The sequence below is a fragment of the Scyliorhinus torazame genome, chromosome 6 (genome assembly GCF_047496885.1).
Source record: "Scyliorhinus torazame isolate Kashiwa2021f chromosome 6, sScyTor2.1, whole genome shotgun sequence".
NCBI lineage: Eukaryota > Metazoa > Chordata > Chondrichthyes > Carcharhiniformes > Scyliorhinidae > Scyliorhinus > Scyliorhinus torazame.
Window position 1 is genome coordinate 49,964,583 of NC_092712.1, and position 15,595 is coordinate 49,980,177.

At 41.7% G+C, this 15,595-nt stretch overlaps 1 protein-coding gene across 3 annotated transcripts in view; it reads left to right on the top strand.

Moving 5' to 3' along the window:
- The window catches only part of dpp6a (dipeptidyl-peptidase 6a), a 1,922,242-nt gene that overhangs the window by 1,006,651 nt on the left and 899,996 nt on the right, over positions 1–15,595 (top strand). For all 3 annotated transcript variants that reach the window (XM_072508192.1, XM_072508190.1, XM_072508191.1), the window contains exon 3: positions 10,942–11,040. In XM_072508192.1, coding sequence (XP_072364293.1) covers positions 10,942–11,040 — 99 coding nt within the window. The remainder of the gene's footprint in view (positions 1–10,941; positions 11,041–15,595) is intronic.

The following is a 15,595-nucleotide window of genomic DNA, read 5'->3' on the forward strand; positions in this document are numbered from 1 at the left end:
GCCTCTTTCTGCACTGCGCTAATTCTATGGTAATTCTACTCTGACAGAATGTTGAACTGAGCAGTTATCTGTATTCCGTGTCCTCAGTGAAGACAGGCTATTATGAACAGTGAACAGAGCTCATTAGATTAGAGAATTGCACATACATTTCTGTTATGCATGGTGGGAGCTGAATGAATGGAATGCAAGTGGAATGCATTTCCTTACCTCTCTCACTCAAAGCTTTGAACATTTATTGATTTGAAAGTATTGTACCTAGAAAACTGCAGACAGAGCAGACGGTGAGCTGTGTGTAATATTGTTCTGATGGCATGATATAATTTTCTAGAATCGCTACCATGGTAACACTATATTAATGGTGTCTCATAGGGATAAACAACCTTTCCTGTGTTTTTCCACTGATAATGCTCCAGCAGCCCCAGCAAAAGGTCACTTTAAAAAAAATTGATCACCATTCCTGTCATGAGATGCCTCAGAAAACAAACGCAAATTGTATAGCTCACAGGTGTACAAAACTAAAGCAGACAAGAAAACCGCAAACTGAGGAAAAGGTGTGAAATTCTAGGCGTGGATCTCAATAGCATTGATGTCCCAAATAGAATCTAATTATCTTTTATTATTGTCACAAGTGTGCTTACATAGAACATAGAACATAGAAAAATACAGCACAGAACAGGCCCTTCGGCCCACGATGTTGTGCCGAACCTTTGTCCTAGATTAATCTTAGATTATCATAGAATTTACAGTGCAGAAGGAGGTCATTCGGCCCATTGAGTCTGCACCGGCTCTTGGAAAGAGCACCCTACCCAAGGTCAACACTTCCACCCAACACTAAGGCAATTTTGGACACTAAGGGCAAGTTATCATGGCCAATCCACCTAACCGACACATCTTTGGACTGTGGGAGGAAACCAGAGCACCCGGAGGAAATCCACGCACACACGGGGAGGATGTGCAGACTCCGCACAGACAGTGACCCAAGCCGGAATCGAACCTGGGACCCTGGAGCTGTGAAGCAATTGTGCTATCCACAATGCTACCGTGCTGCCTATAAGAACAAATTAATCTACACTATATCATTCTACCGTAATCCATGTACCTATCCAATAGCTGCTTGAAGGTCCCTAATGTTTGCGACTCAACTACTTCCACAGGCAGTGCATTCCATGCCCCCACTACTCTCTGGGTAAAGAACCTACCTCTGACATCCCCCCTATATCTTCCACCATTCACCTTAAATTTATGTCCCCTTGTAATGGACAAAATGCATTACCTGCAAGTCGCCCCTCATCCTTCTCTGTTCTAATGAGAAAAGGCCTAACACCCTCAACCTTTCCTCGTAAGACCTACTCTCCATTCCAGGCAACATCCTGGTAAATCTCCTTTGCACCTTTTCCAAAGCTTCCACATCCTTCCTAAAATGAGGCAACCAGAACTGTACACAGTACTCCAAATGTGGCCTTACCAAAGTTTTGTACAGCTGCATCATCACCTCACGGCTCTTAAATTCAATCCCTCTGTTAATGAACACTAGCACACCATAGGCCTTCTTCACAGCTCTATCCACTTGAGTGGCAACTTTCAAAGATGTATGAACATAGACCCCAAGATCTCTCTGCTCCTCCACATTGACAAGACCTCTACCGTTAACCCTGCATTCCGCATTCATATTTGTCCTTCCAAAATGGACAACCTCACACTTTTCAGGGTTAAACTCCATCTGCCACTTCTCAGCCCAGCTCTGCATCCTATCTATGTCTCTTTGCAGCCGACAACAGCCCTCCTCACTATCCACAACTCCACCAACCTTCGAATTGTCTGCAAATTTACTGACCTACCCTTCAACTCCCTCATCCAAGTCATTAATGAAAATCACAAACAGCAGAGGACCCAGAACTGATCCCTGCGGTACGCCACTGGTAACTGGGAACCAGGCTGAATATTTGCCGTCCACTACCACTCTCTGACTTCTATCGGTTAGCCAGTTCGTTATCCAACTGGCCAAATTTCCCACTATCCCATGCCTCCTTACTTTCTGCAGAAGCCTACCATGGGGAACCTTATCAAATGCCTTACTAAAATCCATGTACACTACATCCACTGCTTTACCTTCATCCACATGCTTGGTCACCTCCTGAAAGAATTCAATAAGACTTGTAAGGCAAGACCAACCCCTCACAAATCCGTGCTGACTATCCCTAATCAAGCAGTGTCTTTCCAGATGCTCAGAAATCCTATCGCTCAGTACCCTTTCCATTACTTTGCCTACCGCCGAAGTAAGACTAACTGGCCTGTAATTCTCAGGGTTATCCCTAGTACCTTTTTTGAACAGGGGCACGACATTCGCCACTCTCCAAGCCCCTGGTACCACCCCTGTTGACAGTGAGGACGAAAAGATCATTGCCAACGGCTCTGCAATTTCATCTCTTGCTTCCCATAGAACCCTTGGATATATCCCGTCAGGCCCGGGGGACTTGTCTATCCTCAAGTTTTTCAAAATGCCCTACACATCTTCCTAACAAGTATTTCCTCGAGCTTACCAGTCTGTTTCACTCTGTCCTCTCCAACAATATGGCCCCTCTCATTTGTAAATACAGAAGAAAAGTACTCGTTCAAGACTTCTCCTATCTCTTCAGACTCAATACACAATCTCCCGCTTCTGTCCTTGATCGGACCTACCCTCGCTCTAGTCATTCTCATATTTCTCACATATGTGTAAAAGGCCTTGGGGTTTTCCTTGATCCTACCCGCCAAAGATTGTTCATGCCCTCTCTTAGCTCTCCTAATCCCTTTCTTCAGTTCCCTCCTGGCTATCTTGTATCCCTCCAGCGCCCTGTCTGAACCTTGTTTCCTCAGCCTTACATAAGTCTCCGTTTTCCTCTTAACAAGTCATTCAACCTCTCTTGTCAACCATGGTTCCCTCACTCGACCATCTCTTCCCTGCTTGACAGGGACATACATATCAAGGACATGTAGTACCTGTTCCTTGAACAAGTTCCACATTTCACTTGTGTCCTTCCCTGACAGCCTATGTTCCCAACTTATGCACTTCAATTCTTGTCTGACAACATCGTATTTACCTTTCCCCCAATTGTAAACTTTGCCCTGTTGCACACACCTATCCCTCTCCATTACTAAAGTGAAAGTCACAGAATTGTGGTCACTATCTCCAAAATGCTTCCCCACTAACAAATCTATCACTTGCCCTGGTTCATTACCAAGTACCAAATCCAATATTGCCTTTCATGTTTTCAGAGGGGGTGAATCACTGCTCTGTCTGAGTGGATAACATTGGACAGGACTCCCCTTTGAGGGACGATGCTCTCCTGTCGGAGATGAATTGCCTCTGATTTGCACTCACACTGCCCAGAGGCAATTCACTGTCCCTTGCCGTGCACATTTATGCATGGCAGTTTGTACGAGGGATTTCGTCGCGAGTCCCGCTATCGGGTCACCATTTTGAGCGGGTGCCCAATCGTCAGGTCTCGCAGCTGGCCTGCCTCACCCCTTCAACTCAAATCCTGCCACCTCCCCACAGTGGGGTTTGCTAGGTTGCCCCCCCCCCCCCCCCACACAGTACGCATGTATGAGGGTGACCAACCCCATCCACTGACCCCACAACAGAGGCCCCAACCAGTGAGCCCACAACAGACATCCCCCCATAACAGAACCCCCCCCCATAACAGAGACCCCCTACCTGGATCTAAAGAGCAGTCCAGAAAGAAACAGTAAAACAATCACTGCTTTAAAACTCACTTGTCCCTTAGGCAGAGAATGCAGCAGCTGTAACTTCCTAGAAAGTAAACACCACATCACCAGTGTTTAACTCCCTCAGATCCTCAGATCTGCAAGGCTTTTATTTACCTCAATGAGAAATAGCTTTTACGAGACTGTGATTGACAGCTTTCAGACAGCCAGATGTTTGGATAGTTTAAAATTTCCCTTTACGCTTGAATGGATCTCAAGTACCCTGCTGTGACACTAACCACAATAGTTATCAACATTTGGCCATGTTGACAGATCTTGACCACATCAAAAGCAGTTTGGTGCTGTCTGCTGATAAAAAGAGTAAGTGAAAGCATAGACAGACGTTTAATCCCCTGGCTTTATAGGGAGGTGTAAGCAATGTGAGGTGGTATCCATGTTTATATTTTAAACTGTCTATTGTTATGGGTCCAGGTTTACAGAACCCCAAAGCGTTTCATGAAGTTCAACCGACCCACAACGTTTAATAGATTGTGGTGTGGGAAGCACACGGCGTACTCTCCAGGTGTGATACAGCAGAAATGGACAAGTGGTTTTTAAAACAAAACAATGTTTATTCTATGAACTCAAGTTAACCATTTTAAAACAAACATTGAATATCTTAACACCCATTACTTCAAGGATAACCCCAAAAGACTACAACACTAAATAATCCTTCAAACTGTTCCTTTAAACATCCAAAAGACTTCAAACCTTCAAAAATAGGAGCACATTAGGTTACATTCAATATATTTACAGTCTTTGGATTGCAGAAATCAACAGACCAGCACTGTGTTTCTTCATGCAGCTCACAGAAAAACACAGACACTCCCAGCTGCATTCTCAAAGTGAAACTCAAAAAGCAGAAGTGAGCTTGGCTCCCCCCACCCTCTGACATCACTTCAGTAATATGATCAGCTCCATTTCTGAAAGGTACATTGCTTAAACATGCATTTTTTAAAGGTACTCTCACATGACACCTCCCCCCAAGAAAGAAAAATGAACCATCAACTTCAAGATGGTTTCATTTTTCACCTTTGCACCATCAATTCAGAAATGCACACTGTAAAAACACTTTGCCGGTTCAAAAAAACAACACATGCAAACAGGTATAATAATACAGTCCATTTTTTTTCCCCGTCCTTCTTCCTCCAACCGAAATCCTTCTCGATTGACAGCTTCTTTGAACAAGAAAGTCTCTGCACGATCCATCCATTCCTCTACGCCTCGGCATTTCTCTTTAAAGTTAGATACTTCAGTTCAATCTGATCACAGAGTCCCTTGCAATTCTCCAATACAGGAGCATCGGTTACCACAGCTTTAAGGCAGTTAAATGCATGTTGAAACTCCGCTGTCCATTGAAATTTTTTTACATTTCTTCAGCAAGTCCCTCAGTGGAGCAATCACGCTACAAAACCCTTGCACAAATGTTCGATCAAATCCACTCATGCCAAGAAATCGAATTATTTCCCGTTGCGTCGATGGTATCGGAAACTCCCCAATAACTTTTGTTTTCTCATCCCTTGGAACCAATCGACCCTGTCTGATTGTATGGCCAAGGAAAGTGACTTGGGCTTTTCCAAATTCACTTTTGGCTAGGTTTATCACCAAACCCGCTTCCTGAGGTCGATCAAATAACTCGATAAGATGTTTTAAATGTTCTTTCCATGTCTGGCTGAAAACTACCAGATCGTCGATATATACCGCACAATTGGGTAATCCTGAAACAACTGTATTAGTTAACCGTTGAAATGGGGCTGTGGCGTTTTCCATGCCAAATGGCATAACTTTGAATTGGTATATACCATCTGGAGTCACAAAAGCTGAAATCTCCTTCACCCTTTCGGATAAAGGGACCTGCCAGTAACCTTTAAGTAAATCCAATTTGGAAATAAAAGTGGATTGTCCCACTTTTACAATGCAATCCTCCAAACGTGGGATAGGATAAGAGTCCGTTCTTGTAACTGCATTCACCTTTCTATAGTCCACACACAACCGTTGGGTACCGTCTGGTTTAGGTACCGTCACTATGGGTGAGCTCCATTGGCTGCAACCCACTTCAATTATGCCATTTTTAAGCATACTCTCAATCTCTTTGTTAACCTGTGCCAATTTTAAAGGGTTAAGTATATGAATGTTGTTTGATGGGAACAGCATTTCCCACATCTACATCATGTATAGCCATTTTAGTACTTCCCAATTAATCTCTACAAACATGCCCATGTGATATCAATACCTCTTTCAGGTCAGTTTGTTTTTCCTCTGGAAGGTAACTTAACAATTCATCCCAATTTTTAAGAACATCCTCATTTTCCAATTTAATTTGAGGTATGTCAAGTTTACAGTCATCTGGATTTGGTTTGTCACTTTGAGTTACAATCATTAAAACCTCCTTTTTCTCTCCTTCCCTTTCAAAGTACCTTTTAAGCACTTTCACATGACACACTCAGTGAGTCTTCCTTCCATCTGTTTTTTTTTTATCACCTAATTCACCTCACTTAATTTCCTTTCAATCTGATACGGTCCACAAAACTTAGCTTTTAAAAGCTCCCCTACCACTGGTAACAATACTAAAACTTTATCTCCACTGGCAAAACTTTGAACTTTGGATTTCTTGTCCGCTACCCGTTTCATCACATTTTGTGCAACTTTCAAATGTTGTCTAGCCAATTCACCTGCTCTATTTAACCATTCCTTAAAATTTGACACATAATCCAATAGTGTAATTTCCAATTTCTCACCCACCAATTTTTCTTTAATCAATTTAAGTGGTCCTCTTACCTCATGACCAAAAATTAGTTCAAAAGGACTAAATTTGGTTGACTCATTAGATGCATCCCTAATTGCAAACAGTACGAATGGAATTCCTTTATCCCAATCCTCTGGATAATCTTGACAATAAGCCCTCAACATTGTCTTTAATGTCTGATGCCACCTTTCCAATGCTCCCTGCGATCCTGGATCGTACGCAGTTGATTTAAATTGCTTTATTCCTAAGCTATCCATAACTTCTTTGAATAACTTTGAGGTAAAATTTGATCCTTAATCCGATTGAATTTCTGTGGGTAGTCCATATCTAGTAAAGAATTTAAGTAACTCCTCCACAATCCTTTTAGCTGTAATATTACATACTGTAATGGCCTCTGGAAACCGAGTAGACACATCCATTACAATCAAAAGATATTGATTCCCACTTTTTGTTTTAGGAAGCGGTCCCGCATAATCAATTCGGACTCTTGCAAAATGTTCCTCAAATGCTGGAATGGGTATTAATGATTGACAAAATTTAACTACATCTTTATGTAGTCCAGGCCAATAAAAATGTTCCTGGATTTGAGCTTGAGTTTTCCTTATCCCCAAATGACCTCCCACTGGTACCTCATGTGCCACGCGCAACACCTCCTTTCCATACCCTACTGGCAATACTACTAGATGAACTTCTGCCCACTTTTCATCCACCTGCATATGTACAGGTCTCCATTTTCTCATCAAGACATCACTTTTACGGTAATAACACTCTGGTATACTCTCAGATTCCTCTTCCGTATATGCTTTCTGATATATCCATTTTATTTCTACATCTTTCTGTTTAACTCCACCAATTTTCCTCAACGAAAAATATCCGCCTCATTCTCCACCTTTTCTTGTTCTTTTTCAACCATCTGATCAAAAATCGTTTCTGATAATTGCACTTCCACTTCATCTTCACTCTTTGATTTCTCCTCTTGTCTTAACCTGTGACTTTGCGACCTTGTTACTGCACAATCCGGATAGATCCCAGGATATTCGTCCTTCAACACTTCAGTCGTCTGATTTTCCACTGGCTTATCAACCACAGTGGGTATCACTCCCACCTGCGATCCAGCTATATCATTACCCAAGATAACCTGTATTCCTGGACAAGATAGTTTACCTATTACTCCTACTACCACTTCACCACTCTTCACTGGACTTTCCAACCTTACCTTATATAATGGAACGCTACTCCTCTCACCCTGAATTACACATATTCCCACCTTTTCTGGCAACATTCTTCCCAAAGTACATAATTCCTCATCTCTTTCCATTAAAGATTGACTAGCTCCTGAATCTCTTAAAATTGTGACTTCTTTACCTGCTCCTCCTGATACACATGAGTAAACTTTACCCACACAAGTAAATTCTTTAAAGACATCTGGCACCTTCTTATCAATTACTTCTTGAACAGGCTGTACAATAGTTTGCACCTCCTTTGCTTCCCTTGGGCTTTCCTTTACCTCTCTAACAAACCCCACTGTCTTATCCTGTTTTACCACATCAGCCTTCCCAGTGCTTTTCTTCAACCACCAACACTGTGACTTTAAATGGCCTAGTTTATTACAGTGAAAACATTTGAAACTTTTAATTTCTCTTCCACCCTCCTGGATTTCTTTTTTAATCTGAGGCACACTCTCTTTATTATCTCCCATCAGATCACCTTTACCTCATTGTCCCCAGTTTCTATCCCTCACCGGCTGAAACTGATGTCGGAAACCAAGCCTTGATTTATGAACTAATTCATAATCGTCTGCCATTTCTGCTGCTCATCTCGCAGTTTTAACCCTCTGCTCTTCCACATGAGTTCTCACTACATCAGAAATTGAATTTTTAAACTCCTCCAAAAGTATAATTTCTCTGAGAGCTTCATACATTTGGTCTATTTTCAAAGCCCTTATCCAAATTACTCTGTTTGAGCCTTTCAAACTCCATGTATGTTTGACCAAATTCTTTCCTTAAATTTCTAAACCTTTGTCTGTAACCTCAGGCACTAGCTCATATGTACCTCAGGTGGATTTTTTCACCTCCTCATATGTTCCAGATACCTCCTCCGGTAGTGATGCAAACACTTCACTAGCTCTACCGACCAGCTTTGTTTGAATCAATAATACCCACATGTCCTGTGGCCATTTCATTTGTTTAGCTACCTTCTCAAATGAAATGAAAAAGGCTTCTACCTCCTTCTCGTTAAACCTTTGCAATGCTTGCACATATTTAAATAGATCCCCACCACGTCTTCGACTATGATGCTCTGTCTCACTATCCTCATTAATCTCATCCAACTGTACGTTTCCCTTTGCGTCTGTAAATTTTAACTGATTTTCATGTTTCATAGCCATTTTATGAAGTTCAAGCTCTCTCTCGTTTTCCCTTTCCTCTCTATCTCTTTCTTTGTTCTTTTCTGATCACTCCTTTTCTTTTTCCTCTCTATCTCTATCTTTGTTTCTTTCTTCTCTCTCCTTTACTTTTTCTCTCATTGCATGTTCAAGCTGCTTTACTTCTTTTTCATGTTCAAATTGCTTAATCTGCAACTGGAGCTTTGCCATTTCTAATGACTCAGAATGTATCTCAGGCAAAATTAAATGCTCAGCTACCGCGGTAAGTACCTCACCGTTTCACATTTTGCCAGGCAATGTTACCTGCAATGCTTTTGCCAAAGCTAACAGTCTTCTTTTAGTCTCTGTCCGTAAGGTATTGCGAGTTACTGTGCCCATCCCCAAAAACTCCTGAGCCACTGAAAGAGCCATTGTCCACAACACACTCCCCACTTAAACTAAAATACCACACCTGAAAAGCAACCACAATATGCTCACTCCTCACTGTCTTTACGTTCGTTAAGCCAATCCAATTGATAGACTTTTATCCCAGACGAGCCCCTAATTGTTATGGGTCCAGGTTTACAGAACCCCAAAGTGTTTCATGGAGTTCAACCGACCCTCAACTTTTAATAGATTGTGGTGTGGGAAGCACACGGCGTACTCTCCAGGTGTGATAAAGCAGAAATGGACAAGTGGTTTTTAAAACAAAACAATGTTTATTCTATGAACTCAAGTTAATATTTTTAAAACAAACATTGAATATCTTAACACCCATTACTTCAAAGATAACCCCAAAAGACTACAACACTAAATAATCCTTCAAACTGTTCCTTTAAACATCCAAAAGACTTAAAACCTTCAAAAATAGGAGCACACTAGGTTACATTCAATATATTTACAGTCTTTGGATTGCAGAAATCAACAGACCAGCTCTGTGTTTCTTCATGCAGCTCACAGCAAAACACACAGACACTCCCAGCTGCTTCTCAAACTGAAACTCAAAAAGCAGAAGTGAGCTCAGCTCCACCCACCCTCTGACATCACTTCAGTAATATGATCAGCTCCATTTGTTAAAGGTACATTGCTTAAACATCCATTTCTTAAAGGTACTCTCACATGACTCTATTTAATTCCAAGTTAGAATGGAATTGTTGAGAGGGGTTGTGTCCAGATATTTAGCATTTATACCAGGACAGAAGTGCTTCACATTTCTATGGATATTGACTTTAGAGAGAAATGTCCATAGAAAGCCATAATATGAGGTAGGATTTTTCTTAAGATATCTGTGAAGCTCAAACATAATTTTGCAACAATCCGAGAGAGAAAGCAGATGAAGGCAGTCAACATTTATTGTTCACCATGCAGAGGTAGAATGGAGAGACTGAATTCACAGGGATTTGATCAAAACTGGAGGATTTGCCTAGCTTAGGCTAAAATGGGGGAATCTCGAGGGTAACCCTCCCGCAAAAATAAGTGAAGGGATTAAAAAAATTATCCGATTAGAAAAGGAGAAAGGAAGCAAACTGTTGGGAGTTGAGGAGAACGTTGGACTAGTTCCTCAACTGCACACTTAAGAGAAAGAATAACGGTATAAGCATCGGAATTTTGAGACATTTTGAAAGCTACATGGGGATCTTTTCTGTAATTTAGAGTACAAGTTGCCTACTGAATTGTGTTTTGTGAATGTTGCCTTTAGTTTGTTTATTACAGTAAAAGTCTTAAGCCTTTTTTTTTTTTGCAATGTGATCTTTCCGGTCACCCACTTTAAATTCAAATATGTATATATATATATTTTAATTCAGTCATTACAGGGTTCGTAACAAGTCTCAACAGCTTTCTGGGAGAGTAATTTGATGTAAACACAAATGTACTCCCTCATATTTAAATCTTCAGCCTAGTTCTTCGCATTTAACAAGTGGCACTTCTTCTCTCATTTGAAGTTTCAGTTCCAGTGGCTCGATTCTTACCATCTCCGCCTTGTTCTTCCTCAGACATTCTCTTCCTCAGCTGTCATAGTGCTCGCTGTCCCGGGATGTTATAAATATATCTAACCACTCTCTGTTGTTTTTGCATCTATTTACAGCTGAAGACAACAGCCTGGCACTAAAGGCGAAGGTGAGAATTGAGGATCTCACCAGCGAAGATTTCCAGATTCACGATGTAGAAGCCAAGTGGATTCGCGGTAGGTGGAGTGATGGGTTTATCACGTGGGGGAGCTCTACCAAAGTGCCATGGTCAAAATGTGTAACAAAAGATATATCAAATATTTGGCCATTGACAACTACCCCTTGCACACACACACACACGTGATAGGAATTAATCTGTTCTTTGTGCGGGGACATCATAAGAGTGTGAATATCTCCTCTCGTTTCCTCTTCCACAGATAGCGTCTGCGGTTTTGCTAGATTTTTCAGACAAAAATCCACCGTAATGCATTTCTGAGGTCATCAAGGAATTTTGATCCTGTGAAGGTCGACTTCACGTTTGCGATGTGCTAATTCAATACTGCTTCACCAAAAAAAAATGCTTGGTTCTCAACTGAATTTATTAACAAGCTGAAGATTCTGGTGGTGAACAGTTTCAGGTTTCATGGGGTCTTAGGATTTTGGAGAGATTGCATAGATAGCAACATATCAAGTTGATAATCATGGCGTTTTCTTCAACAAACACATTTGCGGCCTGAAGGCTGTATTGAAATGTTGCAGACCGAATAACCAGGGTTTACAATCATGCGAACATAAAAAATAAACAATTTCAGCAGTTAATGTGGAAGTGGTGGACAGGGTATGTTGGATAAAAATTATATTAAAATTGCAAACAAAATACAGATAAATGTCCTCATCACTTCAGTACTTCATTGAGGACCTGACCCATGTGAGGAATAGGACAGCATTGGGACCTTTCCGGCCTGTTTCTGATGGGATTTAATTATATGGAACATCTCAGTTAGCTTGGAAGAGTAGAATAAAGCTGCCCAATGTGGCATCCAATAACCCCACTCGTCACCGTTCGTCAACACTCTTGGTTTGTTGTTTGCAAGCTTAAGAGGATCTGAAGTTTAATTCATACGCAGAGTTCCTATTCTGTCTTGCAAATGAAGATTGCTACTGAGAAGAGGGAGGGGTTTATCTTACCACTGCATCATTTGCCAAGGTGTAGTTCACTGCTCCGGAGGAGAGTAGTGTCTGCAGCTTCCTGTCCCCTCACATAATAATAACAATAATCTTTATTGTCACCAGTCGGCTTACATTAACACTGCAATGAAGTTACTGTGAATAGCTTGACTGTAATTCAAAGCCTGGTGGCTTCTAGCCTGCACGATCAAGAGCTCCATCATTTGAGTTACTCAGTACTTCCTATCAAACAAATATCCAATCATTCACATTTAGATTATTATTTCATTTGGTTTAGGAATGATATCTGGAGTTGTTAAATCCCATTTCGTCTGCTGTGTAGCTAGGGAATCAGCATGTGCTGTTCAAATACATTGGCGGGAGGGGGGATGGGGTTGGGAGAGAAGTGGGGGTGAAGGGAGATAAAGTGAGGAGGTGTGAGAGGAAAATGTGAGTGGGTGAAGGGGGGGTTGAATGGGGAGAGTGAAGTGAGGGGGGATAAGGTGAAGGGGGCTGGAGCAAGGGGGGGGGCCTAAAGTGAAATGAGGGGGTGAAAAGAGGCAGGCGTGAAGAGAGTGGGGTAAAGGATGGGTAAAGACGTGGGTGAAGAGAAGGGGGATGAAGGGGCGGTGAGGAGAGAGGTATAAAGAGAGGGTGGGTGAAGAGGGGGGAAGATGGAGAAAGGGGAGGGAGAAGAGAGAGGGAGGTGGAGACAGAGAGGGGGCAGGTAGGGAGGGAGAAATACAGTAGGTGTTCTCCTGAAGCTTAATGGCACTGAATGTTTGTATCGTCCTCTGAAAGTAGGTCATCTACAAGTTTTACAATTCGGAAATATCCATGGAAAAGGCCGAGCTAGGATTAAGGTTGTGACCGCATAATTCAGTCAAAAAAGCTTGAAATTTCTTCTGAATAAACGCCATGCTAGTGCAACAATTGCCACATGGGGGTGGGGGTGGGGGCGAGAGTGAGGGGGGGGTGGGGGGGCGAGAGTGAGGGGGGTGGGGGGGGGCGGCATGGATACAATGCTGCTGCTGATAATAATGATCAGGAGAACAGGGCCTTGGCGGAACCAACAAGACACCCTGCACCTCCATTACCTCTAACAGCCCACCACCTCCGCAACTGTAATGCCCACCAGACGCTCCCCACTGACTGGCCCGTGTTTTTGAAAACTCACCGCTATTCTTAGAAGTCCCCCTATACCAATAAGGGCCGACATTCTAAATGGTGATCAGGGATTCTCACTCCCCGACTCCGATGCAAGCTTCAGTGGGTACTATTCAGGTCAAACTATATTTTCAAGTTATCCCCCGGTATAACCCATACCTTCACCGAAGATTTCATCTACTTACCACTTAGTAGCATCGATCCTGGGTCCCGCATTGCTAAGTAAGTAAAGTAGACTTTGGAATAACCATTGTTTCAGGTTAAAACTTTTAAGTTATTTTATTATTATATATATTTTTTCTTCTTTCTAAAAGATGCAATCACTGTCTTTACAGGAAGGTAAAAAGACCTTGCTTCTGGATCCTTCTGGTTGGTTGAAGGGACCTTCAGGCCCAACTTGACAATCAATCTTCTTTAAAGTCTGGTCTTCTTAAGATGTATCAGCTATTTTAGCTCGGCTGCTCTGCCCTGTCCATTTCCCATGGCCGAGCTGATTGTAATCCTAGCTGCTTGTTCCTTCTCTGCTTCTCTCTCTGAGTTCTGCTTCTGGTTCTGGATCTGGATCTGACAGTTCCTGCCCTGGTCTCGAGGTTTATATTTGCTTTCTAACAATTATGTTTTGTGATGTTATTGTAAAGTAACTCTTATTTTCTTTGATTGTAAAAAGGAACTTTGATCTAAGCCCTTTAATCCAACTAAGTATTGATTTTGATATGACTTCATCTCATAGATCTGATTACATTGTTCAAAATGCTTTGGTTTCAATAGGTGTTACTTTTAATTCCTGTCAGTTCTATCGTTTTATTTTCCAATTGTGTCCTCAGCTCAATTTTGACTTTGATTTATGTTTCTCGTAGACTGATAAACCTGGTATTAGCAAATTTTCACACCTAGAACCTCATCCATTCTTTTCCAGATCCTTACTAAGTTAGTTACTTTCAATGAAGGTGTGAGCCATTGTTTTTGGCTTCATTCAAAATCCTGTTTGTCTTGTTTGCTAAGCCTGCTTGACCAAGGATATCTGCATTTTACAATACTTCCCTGGCAGCTGCTGTTAGCCCTTTGTGGGATCTTTCCCTGTATCCTCTAATGTTTCTCTCAGACCAGATATTGCCAGACTTCCATGTTTCAAATGACACATCTTTCCATATTATCAATTACACCCGCCAGAGACCCTGTGCAGGGTCAATCAACGTGTGTTGTTCAGGTATATAACCAGTGAGAATGGGTTCAAACGAATTATACGGGGAATGCAGAATGTAAAGGGTAAATGATGCACCTCTCCTACTGCTTCTGTGCGATTTACATCATGCTAAAGAATACAAAAGAAAAAATTCAGGAATCCTGCATCCCCAGTGGGAAATTTGTGAGTAATTTGTATTCGATTTGGTCTTTGATATTGAGAGACTAGAGGGAGCCTTGATCCAAAGTATGTATGTTTGTTATTACACTTATAAAACAAACTGAAACACGCAAGGAAAAGCAGTTCAAATCCAAGGCTTATACATATTAAACAGTGAATAAGGCATTTATGGACTGCTTGACGAACATCCCAAGGTTTGAAGATGATCAGACTTGATATATACTTTACCGCCTCCAGTTCTGCTCCAAGAGCTATCCAAAAATTTCAGTTTCACGCCTCTCTATTTAAGTGTGAAAAAGACACGCTAATTACTAACTGTCCTTGGTCCCCTGGTAGCCTCTCATCAATCGTGTTCTCGAGGGTAGAATTTTTGGCTTCGGCACAAACAGCAAGTATAGTGTGAGCTTTTCTCAAACAAAGTGCCTGCTTTAGAAAGCATTTTCTTCCATAAATCTCCCTTCACCCATTTGCAAATGGCCGAATGCAACAGGCAGTGTTTTGAGATGTAATTTCTTTCTAGGAACAATAGCACTCGCTTTACAAAATGCTCCTTTGTGTACTTAACAGCCGTAACTTGGTGCACTTTGATTAATACGGCTGAAAAAGTGTTTGTCACAAAAAATAAACATTGTAAAATAAAGACCTGTAACTTTGAATTACTCAAGATTACTTCTTAAAAATATCTATTCCCCAGTTTGATTGGGGCACAGTGGTCAGTTTTTTATGATTAAAAAAAATTCAGAACCTTTTTGAAATGTGCCACCAGTGAGTTTACATCCAGCGTAATGTTTGGACCGTCATCAAATCCCTGCAAAATGAGCACAATTAGCAGAAGCCCCCAGTGACAATCAATCCACCCGGGCCAGGGCAAATGGCCAGTGTTTTGGTTGGGGCTTGTTCCAGCGTGACGGTATTAAAAACTGGCACAAAAGATCACAGGAAGTTAAGTTGTGCGGAATGCAATCTGTGCTTAACATATCACGATCTTTTACGCTGCAGATCAGGGGAATTGTATGGGGAAATACAACGCAATCAAACGGAAACCACAGCCTCTCTGCTCCAGTGTTTTACTGGAACATCTTAGGGTCTTTGGT